General features: G+C 41.1%; 2 protein-coding genes across 3 annotated transcripts in view; one reads left to right on the top strand and one right to left on the bottom strand.

Annotated features, from left to right (window-relative positions):
- Positions 1-298: 298 nt before the first annotated feature.
- Positions 299-17,239, bottom strand: part of afap1l2 (actin filament associated protein 1-like 2) — a 40,693-nt gene continuing 23,752 nt past the window's right edge. For both annotated transcript variants that reach the window (XM_023949368.2, XM_078937252.1), the window contains exons 4-19: positions 16,490-16,581; positions 11,216-11,318; positions 9,394-9,599; positions 8,901-9,080; positions 8,715-8,801; positions 8,529-8,613; positions 8,354-8,458; positions 6,103-6,314; positions 3,627-3,772; positions 3,424-3,535; positions 3,133-3,360; positions 2,157-2,436; positions 1,741-1,914; positions 1,448-1,668; positions 834-1,022; positions 299-733 (exon numbers count right to left, since the gene is read on the bottom strand). In XM_023949368.2, coding sequence (XP_023805136.1) covers positions 707-733; positions 834-1,022; positions 1,448-1,668; positions 1,741-1,914; positions 2,157-2,436; positions 3,133-3,360; positions 3,424-3,535; positions 3,627-3,772; positions 6,103-6,314; positions 8,354-8,458; positions 8,529-8,613; positions 8,715-8,801; positions 8,901-9,080; positions 9,394-9,599; positions 11,216-11,318; positions 16,490-16,581 — 2,447 coding nt within the window. In that variant the 3' untranslated portion in view covers positions 299-706. The remainder of the gene's footprint in view (positions 734-833; positions 1,023-1,447; positions 1,669-1,740; positions 1,915-2,156; positions 2,437-3,132; positions 3,361-3,423; positions 3,536-3,626; positions 3,773-6,102; positions 6,315-8,353; positions 8,459-8,528; positions 8,614-8,714; positions 8,802-8,900; positions 9,081-9,393; positions 9,600-11,215; positions 11,319-16,489; positions 16,582-17,239) is intronic.
- LOC105356535 (kelch repeat and BTB domain-containing protein 13) lies at positions 11,325-15,278 on the top strand. Its single transcript, XM_011487978.4, has one exon. It carries the CDS (start codon positions 13,636-13,638, stop codon positions 15,136-15,138), a length of 1,503 nt encoding a protein of 500 aa, XP_011486280.1. The 5' UTR covers positions 11,325-13,635; the 3' UTR covers positions 15,139-15,278.

The raw sequence follows: 17,239 nt of genomic DNA, 5'->3' as shown, positions 1-17,239 counted from the left end.
ATATTATTCCATGTTCAAGTCACAAGAAACCATTTTAAGGTTTCAATTTGATAGAATTTTAGCATCTTGGGTCACAGAGACGCATCACACAAACCAGAAACACAAGTTTATGACCTCATTTAATCATTCTGCACCCGGATTAATTCCAAATCTGTTATTTATGGTCGTTTTATGAGGAGTAAATTCAATTTTGAGTGAGCAAAATAAAATTAGTCATGGTTTTATTTTGCTGGTAAATGTTCATCACTGCAGCTTTGCTAATGTAAAATTTAAAAAGAAGTTAGTTTAAAAGACCCAATTTTTCAGTATATTTTTATTTGAATAAAAAAAGTGCTTTTTTTACAGCTAGAAATAGAAACCAAACGGCTGAATAAACGAGTAATGATATTCACATCTTGGCTACCGGCGTACATGAACCAAGCTACAATCTAAAGTGTTTAGTAAGCCAAAGGGAGGCAAGTTTGCTGCAGAATTCTGTTTTTAAATGTTTGGTTGCTTGCAAAAAAAAAGTAGAAAACATTACAAATTGCTACCAGATCAAGTTTTTTTTTTTGTTTTTTTTTTGCAAAGAGGCACAAAAGTGAAGAATATCCAGTGGTGTTGGGAAAAAAAGTTTTTTTTAAGCCTGGGGGAGATGTGGATCAGAGTCTGTGAGGAGATAATTTAACTGTACAGCATGGATGTGGTGAGGAATTTTGAGGTTCACTTAGTTGGTGGATTTTTTCTCCCATTCCTAAAAAAAAAAGAAAGATATTTTAAACTCAAAACATTAAAAATAAACTCATTTTTTGAGGTTTACTGCACCAATTTGTGTAAATATTTAGCTGTGGAACCTTTGCTTTCTGCAAGACGTTTCCCTTCGGCGCCACGATGGAGGCTGGTCTGTTTTTAAGAGCAGAGGCCGAGTTGACCGCAGAGGCTGGGCTTGTGATGCTGATGAAGATGGTGGTGGATGATGATGATGGTGGTGGTGCTGGTGGTGATGTTGGCTGAGGAAGACTGGGCATCGTTGAAGTCTTAGTCTGAAACATTTAAAAGAAAAAAGAAGTCTGGTTATGGTTTGTCAACTTCCAAATTCCCTCACGACTTTTCAATCCAAAATCCACGGCTCTGGAAGTTCCTGGAAAAAAATAGTGTGCTCCCTAAATTTAATATAAACCACAATGCATTGCATTGGAGCCATTAGTCATTTGAAAAAACTGGATGTACATTTTATTTCGTTTTTTAAATCATCAGAACGCAGTGGATTTAACGGAAGATGATTAGGGCCATGGAAAAAAAGGGCATAGAAAATTCTGACTTTAATCTCAGAATTCTTTTTTTTTAACCTGAAAAGTCTGACTTTTTCTCAGAATTCTGAGATTAAAGTCAGAATTTCTTTTTACTCCTCTTTTTCCATGGCTCTAATCCTCTTCCGTAGGATTCATGACAAGCACAGGTTGTTTACCGAGTTAACGTTTTCCGAAGTTGTGATTTTCACTGTTGGGGGGTCCTGAAGGCTGCTGTCTAATGTGGTTCCCAGTGTAAAAGGCCCCGCCTCCACTTTCTTCAAGCTTTCCTTCACTTCCATCAACCGCAGCTCCACCTCCACCCTGCGGCTCTCTGCCCCCCGACACGCCACCTCCTTCTCCTTGACGCGGGCCTCCAGCAGGGCTTGCTCCTTAGGATCTGAGGACAGAGGTGGAGGTGTGAAAATCCCGCAGCAGGGATGTTTCACCGTAAAAAGGTGCCACTATATACCTTGACAACCAGAGAGTTCTTCTTTCGCCTCCCTCCTTTCCTTTTTCAGTTGTGCCAGGCAGCTCTTCACCTCCTCCCTCTCCTTTTCCAGGCGGTCCCGCTCGCCTGTGTAGCGCAGCATGTCGGCCTCGGTGCGATTCTTGCCAAGTTTGACCTCGAAGGTGCAAAGACTCCCTGGAATAAAAGGGATTCAAACCTTCAGTCCACTGCGAAGCGGCAGTGCATGCATTTGTCGCTAGAGGGAGCCATGCTCACAGGAACACGCAGCAGGAACAGACTCATTAAAAGCAGGACATTTCCTCTGAATGTGAGACAGATGTTTGAGGAGGGGAGGGAAGAAACAAGAGCCTGAAGATGCACATGATCACAGCTGCACATCCCCTCAATGCAGAAACCAGAGAAGCTCTGCTGCTCACCTATTGTATGTGCCTTAGGCCGTGCAGGTTGAGGGCTGTGAAGGAACGAAGGACCCTTATGGATATCTGCCACTGAGGAGATGAAGGCCTTAGGGATTTCCAAGCTGCTTTTCCTGGGGAGTTCCTGACTCTGAGGGGAGTTCCTGCCCTGCTGGGTGTGTGGCTGTGGGGAGGTGGTGACCTGGAGCAAAGTCTGTTCTAGTTTGCTGGGGGCAGTAGGTGAAGTTGGGCCGTTTAACACAGAAGTTGACGCTGGTTCAGGAAGGTCCACCGAAACCACCTGGTACAAAAAAGTCAGAAAAATTAAGCAGAATTGGAATCATTTTTATTTCAATTTATGCTTGAAGTTAATCACAAGTTATTTTCTTATAGAGCCTAATTTTTCCCTCCTGCAGAGCAGAAACATTTTATTGAGAGATTCAAACTTTTCTTTTTTCTTCTACCTAGTCTAAATAGAGGTTTTAAAGACCCACTCCAATGAAGAATTTGTGTTTTTACATGTTCTCGGGGCTTTTTTCTGACGACAGAGGACATATATGGAGAAAATGAAGATAAAAACCGCATTTCTGAGTATTTTTTTATTCAAATCATTGTAAAGCAGGAGGAGATGAAAAAATGCTGTTGGAAAAAGAGCGTATAAAATATTCTGGCCCCAAGGTCCCTACTCCGCTCCGTTCCATTGTAGACGACCAGATCCATGTACGTCTTGGTTTTCCTCTACAGCATGTAAACAGAGACAAGTAGGCCTTCCACCCACAACTGAGAGGCAAATTTCTAATGAACTACTCCCACACTGCAGAAACTATGTCCTAGAAAACAACAGGTTTTTTGATTTTGCCTAAAATTGACCCCTGGAAACGCTTTCAAAATAAATCAAAAGATGATCGGAGTGGGTCCTTAAATGTTTAAATATGCCCAGCAGCGATTGAGCAGTCGTTTGTTTCAGTTTCCGTTGAATAAATCATAAATGATCAACCTCTTTGATGTGACAGGGGGGTTCTGTCAGGTTGTCCACAGGAACAGGTGAGTTGCTCAGGGGTTCCTTGGCTGGGACAGCTCCACCGGGTGGATGCAGGAAGGAGCGCACAGGGAGGAGATCGATGTAGATTCGGTCGTCTTCTGCTTCCTTTCCGCTGTTGGAATCCTGTAAGCACTCCTGGAGGTTGCCGTCCTGCAAGTTTGGTGGATTGTTCTCCTTAGTATCCTGTGGGAATCAACACGTCAGCGGATGGAAAATGGAAATAAGAGCAGCGGGAAAGTACGTTACCTCGGAGTCAGCTAAAGAGGCCACATCATCGTAAAGCTCCTCAGAGTTTTGCGAAATGGAAGGCATCGTGTCTATATACGTGTTCGGTTCTGAATACCTCCTTAGCATCAAGCTGGAAAGACGCAAAAACACAAAGATGTGTTTAGGATCAGGGGTTTTGATCGGCGCCCCCCCCCACCTCCCAGTGAAGAATAATAACATACTAAAGGGAAGTCTTTGCAGCATTTACGATGCTGGAGATCCTCTCGGAGTTCACATAGTCATACGTCAGGTCTTCTGGTTCCGTTTTGGTCCCCGTCTGAGATAGCAAGAGGCCTAGCCAGTGACCCATATCTGCTGATGTCTTTGCCTGGTGGGATGGAAAGAAAACACATGTTCAGGGAGGAAACGTGCAACTTTCAAAGTTCAGACTGGTGATTTCAGTCACTTTAAACAGATTCCATCAACCTTTTAAAATGGTTTTTTTTTTTTTAAATAAGCCAACTGCATCCTGAAAGTGCTGTAGCAGCAGTTTAAGCAAAAAAAAAAAAAAAAAAAAAGGGTGAAGGACTTTAATCAAAACAAAAACAGAGAAAAGCCTCAAGACTAAACACTGAATTCCACTGCCTATGACATCATGCACACTCCGACTGGGTGGTACTGCAGGTCTAATGAAAAAGGGTGTAGCATTAGTCCTAAATCCTAGAACATCCACAGCCCTCCCACCCACAGACAACGGGCCAGCAGACCACCCTCGTGTGCATACATGTATCACATGAACCAGGTCTGATGTCAGCAGAAAGAGGGCGGAAAACGCTGGGAATTCCACTGACTAATGTCCTCTCCCAGATTTCCTCTTAACCATGAATGCAGCACTTCTCACCGGGGTAAGCTGGCTCTCATTTCAAATAGGACCACAGCATCTAGATATATGGCAACTGAATACAATAAATGAATAAAAATGATTAAGCATGGCCCAGTTTTTGGGGAAATTTACATAAAATAAGATCAAATCCACTAAAATCAGTATCTCAAAGCTTTTCTTTAATTTTGTTTAAAGACCCACTTTGATGAAAAAGTTTGTTTCTGTGCTTTTTTTCTGATGATGTAGGACATATAAAACAATTATTAAGCTCAAAATTGGATTTTTTTGTGTATTTTTTTACTTCAAAATGTGATGAAAAAACGCCACGACATTGCCACTATTAAATATCTCCTAGTGTCCGCTCATTCCTGTCCCTTTACAACTATTATAGAACTCTGCAGCACGAGGGGGCGGTAACCCATAACACCCATGGTAAAATCGCTGCATTGGCTCCCTGTGCGTTTCTGAGTTGATTTTAAGATTTTAAGATTCTCTTCATGGTTTATCCATTTTTTAAATGGTCTTGGGCCTTTTTATTTAGGTGATCTACTTTTAAAGAATGAGCCCTCGTGGACCCTGAGGTCCTCCGGTGTTGGACTTGTAGTCCTTACGGTGAGGCCTCGTTCTGCCATTACGGTCCTCGAGGCCGTAGAGGATCAAGACCCACGTTTTTAATTTAGCTTTTTATCATTTATCTGCTTATTCTATTCAATTAGTTTTTAATTTATTATTTTATGCATTTAATCTCATTTCCTTTTTATGTTTTTGCATATATCTTATGTCTTTAATTTTAGCATCTTTCTATGATTTTAGCCCAGTGTTTTCTGTGGGGATCTTTTTCTATCTGGACTTGGCAGCTTGGTCGCTGGTTGAGCCGCGGTTGTTGCCCTTACTGGGGCGGCTGGAGTTTAACACTGCTGCCTCACGGCTGTAAGGTGGACCCCGTTGCTGTCCTGGTATGGGTGGGCAATAGATTCCCAAATACATATTCTTGACAGCAGAACCAAGCCTTAAGTTTCTTTTAGAAGTTACTTTTATAATAATTTTTGGGTCTGGGTTCATGGGTCGTATGTATTAACGGAGGAAAGTGGGAAGGGTGGGTTGGGTTTTTATTGGAATAATGTGTATGTTTGTAACCCTTGTGCTATCTTAGATGACCCCACCTTTACATTGACGTGTTCTCCCTACCATGACAGAGGTGGATAAAGGTGGAAAGATTTCATGTAATCCATGGACACCAGTGAAGATCACAAATCATTGAAGAAAAAAGGTTCAGTGTACTGTCTAGTGGGTCTAGATGACCCAACTCGCAATGTTAACGTGCCTAGGATAGCACAAGGGTTACATGTAAACCGATCCAAGTTTGCACATTTTCTTTTTATAAATGAAGTTCGATTTGATTGGATCTGATGCACTTGTCGTCTGAGCTGACATTTGGCTCAAAAGGTACGTCCTGATAGCTCCAAGGTTGTTATAATGTAGGTTAGGTTGGGTGATGGGTGCGGGGGGGGGGGGGGGGGGGGGGACTTGCCTCATGCCTACAGTCCTGCCCACCCCTCAGAGGTGAATTACTAATGAACTCCCTCAGCTCTGCAGACACTATGACACTATGTCCTAGAAAAAAAGTTTTTTTTAAATATTTTTAATATATATTTAATATTTTAATATTTTTTTTTAATATTTAATTCAAATAAAAGACCACTGGGAACAGTTTTTAAAATCAGAAGTTGATCGGATTGGGGTTTTTCAGCAATCTGGACGGAACTAAATTTTGCTCTAAACTCCACACGTTTGATGTGATTTGGCAAAGAGCGTGAAATGAAATATTCATCGACCTCCAGGGTTGCCAGCTGTGTCCCGTCCATGTCGATCCTGAAGGAGTAGAGGTGCTCGGGGTTGGGATCAGGCAAAACGCTGCAGCCCTCTAGGGGGACGGCTGGCTGGCTCAGTTTGCTTTTTCCTTTGTCCTGGTAACACCACAGCTGCCTGTTCTTGATCAGGCACCAGCAGGGCCGCCACTGACTGTTCACCAGCACGTTGAGGTACCCTGAGCGAAGATGGAGAAGAGAAAGAAATAAAAAACACTACGGCTGTGTCCAAATTCCCGCCCTAACCCCTAACTGCTAAAAAATATATAGTGCTGGACTATCTAGGACTAAGTTCTGAAGAGAAAAATGCTGGTTTATTAAAAATGTACATTTAAATGCTTTTATTTTTTATTTATTTGCAAAAATTGTTCAAATGCAAGGCATTGTGGTCTACATTTGCCAATCTAGTGAGCATTGATGCACTCCGGTTTTTCGCAGAGACTTCTGGGACATTTCTAGGGATTTTGGAATTGTAGATTCGGACAGGACTACAAAATAGTGACTGCACTTTATAATGAGTAGTGAAAGAATTCGGACATAGCCTATATTAGAAAAAAAATGAACAAAAATGTTATTGAACAGACTTCTTGAACCTTTCAAGTTCAGTTTTGGACAAAAAAAAAAAGCAAAACAAATCTTGTAATTTCTGACCAATGAAGGATCATGAAGCACTCTAGCTAATAAAATAAAGGGTAGAAAAACATGCTATTAGATTTGTTCTGGTTGTTGAAGACATTAACAAATAAAATGGATGAAATGCTTGAAGTGATAGAGAATAAGTACGGCTTGTTTACCACTGGTATGCATTTTTAAACGGATAAATGTTTGCAAAGAAGACAACCAGTTAATAATAAGTAATAAAGGTTGTCAAACAGTAGTAATTGTTCACACTTTACTATAAGGTTCCTATAATTTAGTATGGTTAATTAATCCGTAATTAGTGCTTATAAGGCTTTTTCAAACATTTATACATGTTTCCAAAGTAATATTGTTCACACCTAACAATAAAACCATCAACTAATTTGAATTGATGCCTAATTAATGTTTTTATGGCTTTTCAGCATCTATTAAGGGTTAAATCAGACTAAAAAACTAAATGTAAAATATGTAACATACTGGTTATTTTTGAAACTCTGGAAAAAAAACAACTATAGATCCTGAATACTTTAGACAATATTAAGGCTTTACAGACATTATTTAACATGTTGTTATTGCATGCATAATGCTAAACAATGCTAAACAAACAGCTTTTATAACTGTTTTGTAATACATTAGGTAGGGTTAAATAAAAACATTAGATAAATAACAGCTAATTAAGAGATTAACAGATAATTTAGTAATGCACTTTGTAATGCAAAGTAAGGCATGAAAGTGGCTATTAACACTTTTATTGCATGGTACTTATTGCTTAATTATGCATTAAGTATTACCTAATTACTGTCAAGTTCGTCTAAAATGAAAATTCTCTGTGACTGAACTGTCATATGCTTTGGAATAAGTAAAACATAAATTGCTGGACTTTGGACTTTATATATGTAGTTGTAGAGTTAGATAAGTTAATTCTTCTCTAAGAGTTCTGGTAAATCGCCTGTCCGTCCTGGGGGAGGATCCCTCCTTCATGTGGGCACCCCTGAGGTTTCTTCGTTTTTTCCGGAATCCGTTTTTTTTAGGAGTTTTTCCTTACTGAGAAGGGGGGGTCTAAGGGCAGTGATGTCCAGTTTAGTTTAGTCAGTTTGTTAGTTCATTTTAGTATTTTCCTATTGAACTTTTTGTATTCATGATCCTTTTGAGTTCATGTTTACTTCGAAGCCCATCGAGACGACTGTTGTTGTGATTTTGGGCTGTACAAATAAAATTGAATTGAATTGAATTAAATTCCTTTGCAGAATAAACAAATAAAAAAATAGTGGTTGTAAAAATCCGCATTTAACCATCCTGCCTTTTCTTTTCAAACAGTTCAAGTGGAATAAACATCCAACAGAACAGTTGAACAAAGAAAAACAAAAACATAAAAAAATGATGTGCAGTGAATTGTACTCCCATAAAATACATGATTTTATTTTAATAGTAAAAAATGTAAATTTAAACCCACTTTCATTCTGTTTTGCATTGCATTTGCATGTAGAGTTTTTCTGCCTGCACAAACACAATCCAGACAAAGGAACCAGATGTGGATGAAGATTGAGAGACGCAGAAAAAAAATGTCCTTTTTCCTCACCTGAGGTCTCAATGCATTTCTCAGGGCTCTCGAGCGAGGGGTTTTTCTTTTTTCCGATGTTCCTCAAGTTGCTGAACATCAAACCTGCGCCGTATTTTTTCTTCACTGTTGGGAGAAATGTCACATAAAGCAACTAGATTGGAAGAGGACCGGTAAGCTGCCCGAGGACGCTCACCATCTTTGTTTTCTAGAGCGTCGGCGTGGCTGTCCGTGCTGCTGCCGCTCTCTGAGGCCAGCGAGTGTCTCTCGCCCAGCTCCCCCTGTCATCACATCTGCATTTTAGTCATTTTTAAACGTATTTCTCTATAGAACAGAAGAAAAACTTATATCTCAAAGTTAGTTAAAGACTCAAAAGATGTACCTTAGTGCAAATAAGCTTCGAAGAATCGGGTGAAAACTGATTGGGATCCCAGATCTCTGCTGGTTTGGGACTGATTTCTTGAATAACCTGATGAACAAAAGGAGTTTCAAAACAACTTAACTCTATTACATTCGAAATCCATTAATAATAGTATGTAAACACTTTAAAAAGAAAAGTATTTGTCACCTTTAGCCACTGTTCTGCCTGCTCTTTGCTTTGAAGGCCCAGTACAATGGCCTCTCCTCCCACCGGCATGATCTTCAGTTTGTGCTCTTTTCTTTTTAGCTGCTTCTCTTTGTAGATCACGCTGCAGCCCAGCAGACTCACATCCAGCAGGGGGGTCTGCTCCTTGGAGCTCTTATAGCACTGAAAGACAACGTCGATTGACGAATGTTGGGCCAATGTAACCAACTGGAAACTTTTTTTTTGTATGTTGTTGAAGCAAAATGGAGGAAAAGATTGGATAAAGTAATAGTACAATAATTCAAAAATACTTATGTGGTTAGCTGATGAATCTTTTCTTGGTTTCACACATTTCTTTAAATAAAAGGAGCCATTAATGTTAATTAGGAACTATTACAAAGTGCAGCTGCAAACAGCTCCAGTGTTATCTATTTTATATAAACAGTAGAACAATTCTGCTGTGCATGTGACTGTATAGGTTTATATTCAAACCCACCAGCAGCCGATGCTCTTTGATGACGCACAGCTGTTTGCCCCACTGGCCGAGCCACTTCTTCCTCCACAGGAAGGCGCAGATGCGAGCGTCCTTCATCAGCTCGATCGAAGCCTCCGACGACGGCCACTGGTGCTGGGCCGATTTCCCTCGGGTTACCTCCTCCTCGTCGTACGACTCGTATGAACTGCTTACTGCCTCTCCATCATCTGAAGACAAGGAGACAATTAGAACAGTAAGGCATTACATAAATATATATATATAAATATATAAAAAAAGACAACTGAGTGTGACGGTTATAATGAGGTCTGTTTGCGTGGAGGTTCCTCAAGCAAAACATCAAATTTAAGAAACAAACATTATGAGATTAATAATCTGATGAGATGAGGCTGAAACTCAATCCGGCCATGCTTTAATCTCCATGCACGTTTTAGTTGGAAGGAGGTTTGACCACATCAGGTGCAGACATGCCACACAGAAACACAAGCCCTTGCTACCCCTGGTGATAACAGCATAGACCACACTGTCAGAGCTGTGGCCGCGCATCCACGGCGCCGAGGCCAGGCCAGAATACTCCCAATCTATGCGGCGCCAAAGGAAACGGTAGCAGTTAAAACAGATTCTTTAAAAAATAAAACTACAAAGAAAGTGGAACTAATGTGAATAACTCTCAGTAATGCTTCCCAAAGTGTTAGATTTGATCTACCAACATTTTCTACTTTATACCTCATTAAACCACAAGCCCGTCAAAATAAAAGTGTTTTTGAGGAGATAATTGGCATCATTTATTTTGCCATCTCTGAAAAAAAACTCTCAGATTTTGGGTCAAAGTTCAAAAAGTTCGGTTGACTTTTTAATCTAAATGTGTTGAAAACACAGTAGATATTCACAAAGGCGGGGACCGAAAAGTTTTATCTACCGAGTTGCTTTCACCCAAGAACCTTTTGTGGAATTATTGCATCAAAATTGTTCTATTTGTTTAAACTTTCAATAAAGTTTTCACTCTGCAACAATTAGCTATTACGACTTTTTAAAGTAACACTTTTAGCATGCATGTTGATTTTTTTTTATTCATAAATGCTTCATTTTATCATTTTTAAATACTTAGAATACCAAACACTTTTTTTTTGGTCTTCCTGATTTCTTTTTTTTAAATAATTGAGGTCAAATTAAACTAAATATTTGTGAATATAACAATTTATGATTATTTGAATATTTTCTTGTTTGATTTCATTTTTTTCTTGGATTTCATGCCCTAAAATATAACTTGACACTTTAAAACAATTAATTTATATACATATGTTTAGACTTTTAAATTATAACTGAGCACTAAAGTTGAATTTTTATGTAAATGACTTATTTTTTACTTGTCTTCGGGTTCATTTAAAAAAAATGCTTATTTTTGACCACACTTTTTACCTTTGGCAACATGTAAAGAGGAAATAATGTTTGGTAACGCCATTTTATTCAGGATGAACGCTGTCCTTAAACTTTTTGCATGCATGAATGTGTGAAACAATTTTTTCTATACAACAATCGTGTGAAGCTTGGTAAATATTTTCGTTTTGACACTGATTTTTAAACTAAAACTTTGGAAAAATCCTTTTTTAAATTTGCTAATGAGCAATTAATGAAGAAAGGGCCATTTGAGTCTGAACCAGAGTAAAAATGCATTGCACAGGTAGAAAAAATGCAATACATCGTCCCAATCACACTTTGCTGCATTCTGCAGCTTTGCCACTAGGTGTCACTACATCCAACAAATGTGATTGTTAATGAGGATTTGCAGGAAAACAGAAGCGACCTATTTAGGCAGAGTTCTCACCGTTTGCAGTTTCTTCATAGGGCTGAGCCTCCTCATAGTAACTCTCGACGGTGGCTGGAGACGGAATAGCAGGCAAAGGGAACGGCTCCCGGCTCACCACACCCTGACAAACGATGCAGTCATGGGGTTAAAGGGTTTTTAAGTCCATAAAACATTGAAAAAGATCAATGTAAATGAAAGAAATTTAAAATGAAAGGAGGAAAATAAGGCAACAATCCCACAATCAAGGATATTCTAATTTTGCCATTTTTAGACTGAATGTGTTTAATCCAGATGTAAGATTAGGACGTGTTTGTTAATGCCCATCGTTATGTACGTATTATGTATCAAGCTGTTATAAAGTAACTGTTCGAGCCTGTCAGCTCAGGGTGCTATGGGACTCTGTGATAAAAGACAAAAACACATGGGAGGGAGGGACCTGTAGCCACAAGTCCCTGACTTATCACAGATCTTCAGCAGCAAGAAAAAGATGAGATATGAGGGATTGTCCCAAAGCAAAGTGACGTAACCAGTCAGAAACTACGGACAGTGCCATCGAAGATGATATCATTCTGTACTAAAGTCTATGATGCAGCATTAAGGATCATAACCGGCAGATATTACTAAATATTGTATTATATAAATCCACAAAAGTTCACTCCTAATCACGTTCAGATCTTCTCTTTCTGGTTGTTTTTTAGAAGTCATGGCATCAGTGAAGAGCAGCACAACTGAATCAGCTGAAATGAAGTTCATTTGTTCATAATAGACAGTATTTCATTTGTGATGTGGGCTGTCAAAGGCGAGGTCTCGACTTTTGCGAGTTTCTCCCATCGCATCTTCAGTAATGTGCAGCAGATGCAGAGAAGCTGTCATTGTAGCTGGCGTCACGTCACCTCCTGCAGCCGCCGCCGAAGACTTGTTTGTCAGACTTTTCTGCAGGCTGCAACATGTATGAGGGATCCACAAAGGCATTCGAAGGACAACAAGCGATCACCACAACTGACGGAGGGGAGACATCAGTTTGTTAATTTGCTGATGTTTTCCTTCTGTCGGACTTGCAATTTAAAAAAAATAATCCCTTTAAGCCTAGTGAAGTGGTAATGAAAACTGGGAAGTTCTAAATGTATATAATCATGAGATTTTTGAAAATGTGTATCTTTCCAGCAGAAAAAGTCATGTTGATAGTGTTTTTCCTAGTGACATTTTTTATAGGTCAATTGGGATTTTAGGTCATATGCACAAGTCCAATCAATTTTAAAGTCCTACTCCGGTGTAGTAACTTTTAACTTGTTATTCTAGCATTTTTAAAGATGGACAAATAAAATGAATTGAACTTAAAATGACATTTTTGACTTTTTCTTTATTGAAATCGTAAATCAGGAGCAGACATGTGTCATTAATAAAAAAAAAGAATAAAAAAAAAAAAGCGAGCATTCCAGGGGTGGAACAGCGACACCCCCCCCCCCCCCCCCGACTTCCCACACACTTATTTTTCCTCATTTTATTTCCACTTAAATCCACTGAACGAAATGTTGGGGAGCACGGAGGAACACACACATTAGGAATGACGAAAAAGACACAAAAGACGAGGTAGGCGTGGAAATCGGCCTTCTCAGACTCACATGCACACATCCTCACCACAGAAACATCAAGCAGACGGAATGGACCGAAGAGTCGGGGCATAAATAACAGAGCGGGGAGGCGGCAGCGGGGTGGAGGGGTTTAGAGGAGAGAGTGAGAAAAGGAGCCCAAAAAGTGAGCAGTCAGAGGAACATGGAAAATCCCTGGTTCTCATGCCAAAAATGTGCTGCAAAAAACGCACACAGAGTGGATCTGAGAGCCTGCAGGCTGTTCAGAGCAAAGAAAGATAAAATCATCAGAGCAGCTCGGCTTTGGAAAGCAAGATGTGTGACTTTTTTGTTGCTCTTTTTTTTTCACCTCTTCCAGCAAAAAGGTAGAGAGAAACTACAAAAGAGGTCAACAGGTCATAGAAGGCAGAAAGAAAACATAGTCAGCTCATCAAACTGCGTTTACCTCGCTTAATATGCCTCCTTAACAACAGTTTAACTTCCTCTAAACTTTTAGATTTCTCTGCCAGGTATTTTTCCCCAAAACAAATTAAAATTTTTAGGGTCATGAATAATTCAGCTCACATGACTGCTGGCCAGTTGCAGCGCAGCTTTGATAATGACCAGTCGCTGGAAGCCACGTTGGCTCCTACGGCGCATGTCTCTTCATGCCTGAGGCTTGCAATTGGTGCCGTTGCTATCTATAGTCCGGCTCTATTTTCAGACCATGCAGACGGGGCGCTGTGAAACTAGCAAACCTTTGTTCACTGAGCACATATGAGGATAAAAATGGGCTAAACTGGACTAAAGTTGCACACTAAATGGTCACGTTGGATCCTCTTTAAGGAAGAGCAGAAATCCAGGTGCGTCATGGAGGACCCTGCAGATATAGGAGTCAGCCGGGGTGAAAACACGACCTTAGATCTGGAGGACGGAGAGGCCCGAGCTGGTTGGGTAAGAGTGGGAATACAAGAGAGCTGGTTCACTGTGGAACGAGACTTTCTTCATAAGCACAGCGACTATTTTCACGCTCTTTTTCACTCCGGTATGAGAGAATGTCGACAAGACGAGCTGCACCTGAAAGGCGGAGTGCATGCAAGGGGTTTCCTCATTGCCCTTGCAGTCTGCAGGGGAGAAAATCCCACCATCAGCGACGCGGACGAGCTGGTAGAAGCCGTGGAGTGCGCCGCTTTTCTCCAGGTCTCATGTTTGGTCGAGCATCTCTGCGACATCATAGACTCGGACAACTGTCTCCTGCTCTACCAGGCAGCTGCCGTCTTTGGGGTGCAAAGACTGTTTCACAGCGCTGCTCTTTTTCTCCGTGATGCTTTCGAGGACCTCAAGGAAGTAGCGGAACGTACCATCCCTGCGGAGCTGCTGCAGTATTGTGAAAAGTTGTCGCCTGCTTCTTACGTCGCCATAGGCACCCATACTCCCTCCATGGAGCTGCTGCAGGACTCCTTTAGGGTCGTTTGCTTTCTTGATGAAAAAGAAGGAGAGTGGAAGCATCTGACAGACCTCCCAACTCTTTGCAGCACTTCCAGGGCCGGAGTCGCCGTGCTGGATAACCGCTTGTACATCGTCGGGGGAGTTTACGGCTACGGTAAGGAAACGGTGGACAAAACCTTTTGCTACAACCCCAGATCAGGGATGTGGACGACTCTGCCAGGTCCCCAACAACCGAGACATGATTTCACGCTCCTGGGACATGAGGGCTGCCTCTACGCCTTTGGAGGCGGCGCCCAAAACCAAATGATTTCCACGTCGGAGGCGTACAACACTTCAAAAGGAGAGTGGACCTTCATGCGCCATGCGCCAAGGCCTGTTGCATCAGCAGCGTGTGCCATTGCACGTCGCCGGATGTTCATTTGTTTCTGGAAACCGCCAGATACCACCGACATCTACGAGTACATACCACGGCGGGACGAATGGAAGCTCGCAACCACTATGATCCGACCTCAAAGCTATGGCCACTGTATGGTGGCCCATAGGGACAATTTGTACGTGATGCGGAATGGGCCCTGCGACGACTTCCTGCGTTGCCTAATGGACTGCTATAACATCACAACAGGGCAGTGGACTGCCTTGCCCGGTCATTACATAAACAGCAAGGGGGCGCTGTTCACCGCCGTCATAAAGGGGGACTCTGCGTTCACAGTGAAACACATGTTAACGCTTGAATACACCATCACAGCAGGTGGATGGAAACCCCGTAGGCAGATGAAAGGATTTCCCAAAAGCGGCTCTCTGTGGACCTGTTTACTCAGACTCCCCGAAACTGGACCGGTCACCCCGATCCCAGAGGTGGAGGACGGTGGAGGAAGAAAACCTCTGACGGACACAAAATTTGTTGAAGCTCTGCAGTCATTTTAAATCCAGGAAAGACAAAGAAAAAAAAAAAAAGGTCTTGGTTGCATTGCATGCACTTTCACTTGAACCGTTTTCCTAGCACACACTTTCACACATGTGCTGACGCGACGTTTTAGCTCTGATTAGCAACAGCTGCTCCCGCTTACACTCATGGAGGCTGCTGTGCATGTTTGAGTCTGCTGTGTAAAGTTCAAAGGCACAGATGGGATGCTCTAAAGCTCTTTTTCCTGGATTTTTTCCTGAAGTCAAATTGGGCCAGCACAGTCTCACAGCCAGCATGAACTTCACTGCAGCTCCTTCGCAGACTCCTGAAAAATCTGGGATTTAAAGGGCCTCTATCATGCAAAATCAACTTTAGGCTGTCAAGTATAATATAATGTTAATTCTTAACCAAAAGCAACCACAAAGTGGTTATTTGCTCTAGTCCTGCATCTCATTTCTCTAAAAACCTGCTCTCCTAGCACCATTTGAGTACAAACGAGTGGCTTCTCACATTGTGATGTCACAAAGTGAAGAACAGCCCCTTCCAGGAAGAGTCTGCGCTGCCAGCTCCGCCCCCGACTAACACACACACCTTCTCTTAGCTAGCGGTGATCTAAATGCTTCCATTCTATATGCACAATATGCACATCCATCTTTGCAAAAGTTTGGAAATCGTTTGTTTTTGTGGGCGAAACACAGACACGCTGCGGAGGCCGACTCGATGTCGACATCATAAAAGCTTCAAGGGCGGCACCCAAAAGGAATGAAAGGTGGAGCTTCAGAGATTGAGTCGTCTTACTTCCAGGTGGGAACATTTCATTTAGAAATCGTTCTTTATAGGTAATTTATTATCATATATATATGGATATGGTTTACTCTGAAAGTCTTAAGAAAAGCATGATATAGGCCCTTTAAGTTCTCTGAAGCTACAGACATACCAGGCATTAACGTGCAAAACTTAGCTTCTACTTTTTCTTACCGTTTACCAGCACAGCTTAATTTTCACTTAGTTTCCAATATATGAAGACATGGCCGCACACAAACTGCGATTACCAATTTCTCGACCATGTTCAATTTTCAAAACATTCGGCACTTCTGTGAATTAGAAAGGGACGCCAAATCTGAGACCCAGATGGTTAGTTTCATCTTGTTCAGCTTTAACCGCACGCTCATTGGACGCACATTTATGTGTCTTTATGTAGACTTTTCATTAAAAGTGGTCAAGCTACGTTCAAACCGTTCAAGTGAACACATGGGTTGTAAAAAAAAGTCTTCATGTTGTGTGTCCATCCTTTATATGACCCTCTCCTCCGACTTTGTAGTTTAACAACCTCCATTTTACTCAGACAGACAGGAACTTGTAACAACTTACAATTCTGGGGGGCGGCAGGTCAGGAAGGCTCTTCTGCGGGACGGGAACATGTTTCGCTGCTTTTCCATTGACCTCCAGTTTTGATAATTCATCTGTATCATGAAACCAAAGAACAGAAAATCTGAAACCTTGAATTCAAGGAGGGAAAAATGTTTTTTTTTTTTAATCAAGCATCAGCTACTAAACAAAAAATCTACAGAAGTTACTAAAAAAAATATGTGGGGAAAAAAGTTGCATGAAAGCTTGTTTTCACTGAACCATAGAGTTGTTTGTAGTCAAATTATCAACCTCATCTTTTATCAGGATCAGCTTTTATCATCACTTCTCTGCCATTTCAAAATACCTCTATTTAGAGGAGAAAAAATGCCAGACAACCTGGCTAAACGCCTGAAAATATCAAGTTTTGATAGTTTTCTGTGGCTGGCCCACTTTGTTTTGTCTACATAGGAACTTCTTGCACGTCTGTGGAAAAAAAAAAACGCATCTCCTGTGAAACTGTAGCACTCTTGGAGAAACACAAAACAGACTTTATGTATAGGATTGATGTTTCCTGCAGGTCAGAGGAAAAAAGCCCTCAGTGAAATGCATTTGTGGGAACAGAGAGGGGCTCCCTAAACTTTAAAAGAAAGTTGAATCAAATGGGCACTTTTTGGAAATGACTGGAAAAAAAAAAAAAAAACTTTCTGGACTCTGTTTTTGACTTATTTGTTTTTTAACTGCCTTTTTAGGAGTTTGTTATTATAAAAACAA

The sequence above is a fragment of the Oryzias latipes genome, chromosome 19, assembly GCF_053564925.1.
Source record: "Oryzias latipes strain Hd-rR chromosome 19, Olatipes_Hd-rR_3.1".
Classification (NCBI taxonomy): domain Eukaryota; kingdom Metazoa; phylum Chordata; class Actinopteri; order Beloniformes; family Adrianichthyidae; genus Oryzias; species Oryzias latipes.
This window is presented reverse-complemented; position numbering and strand designations above follow the sequence as displayed.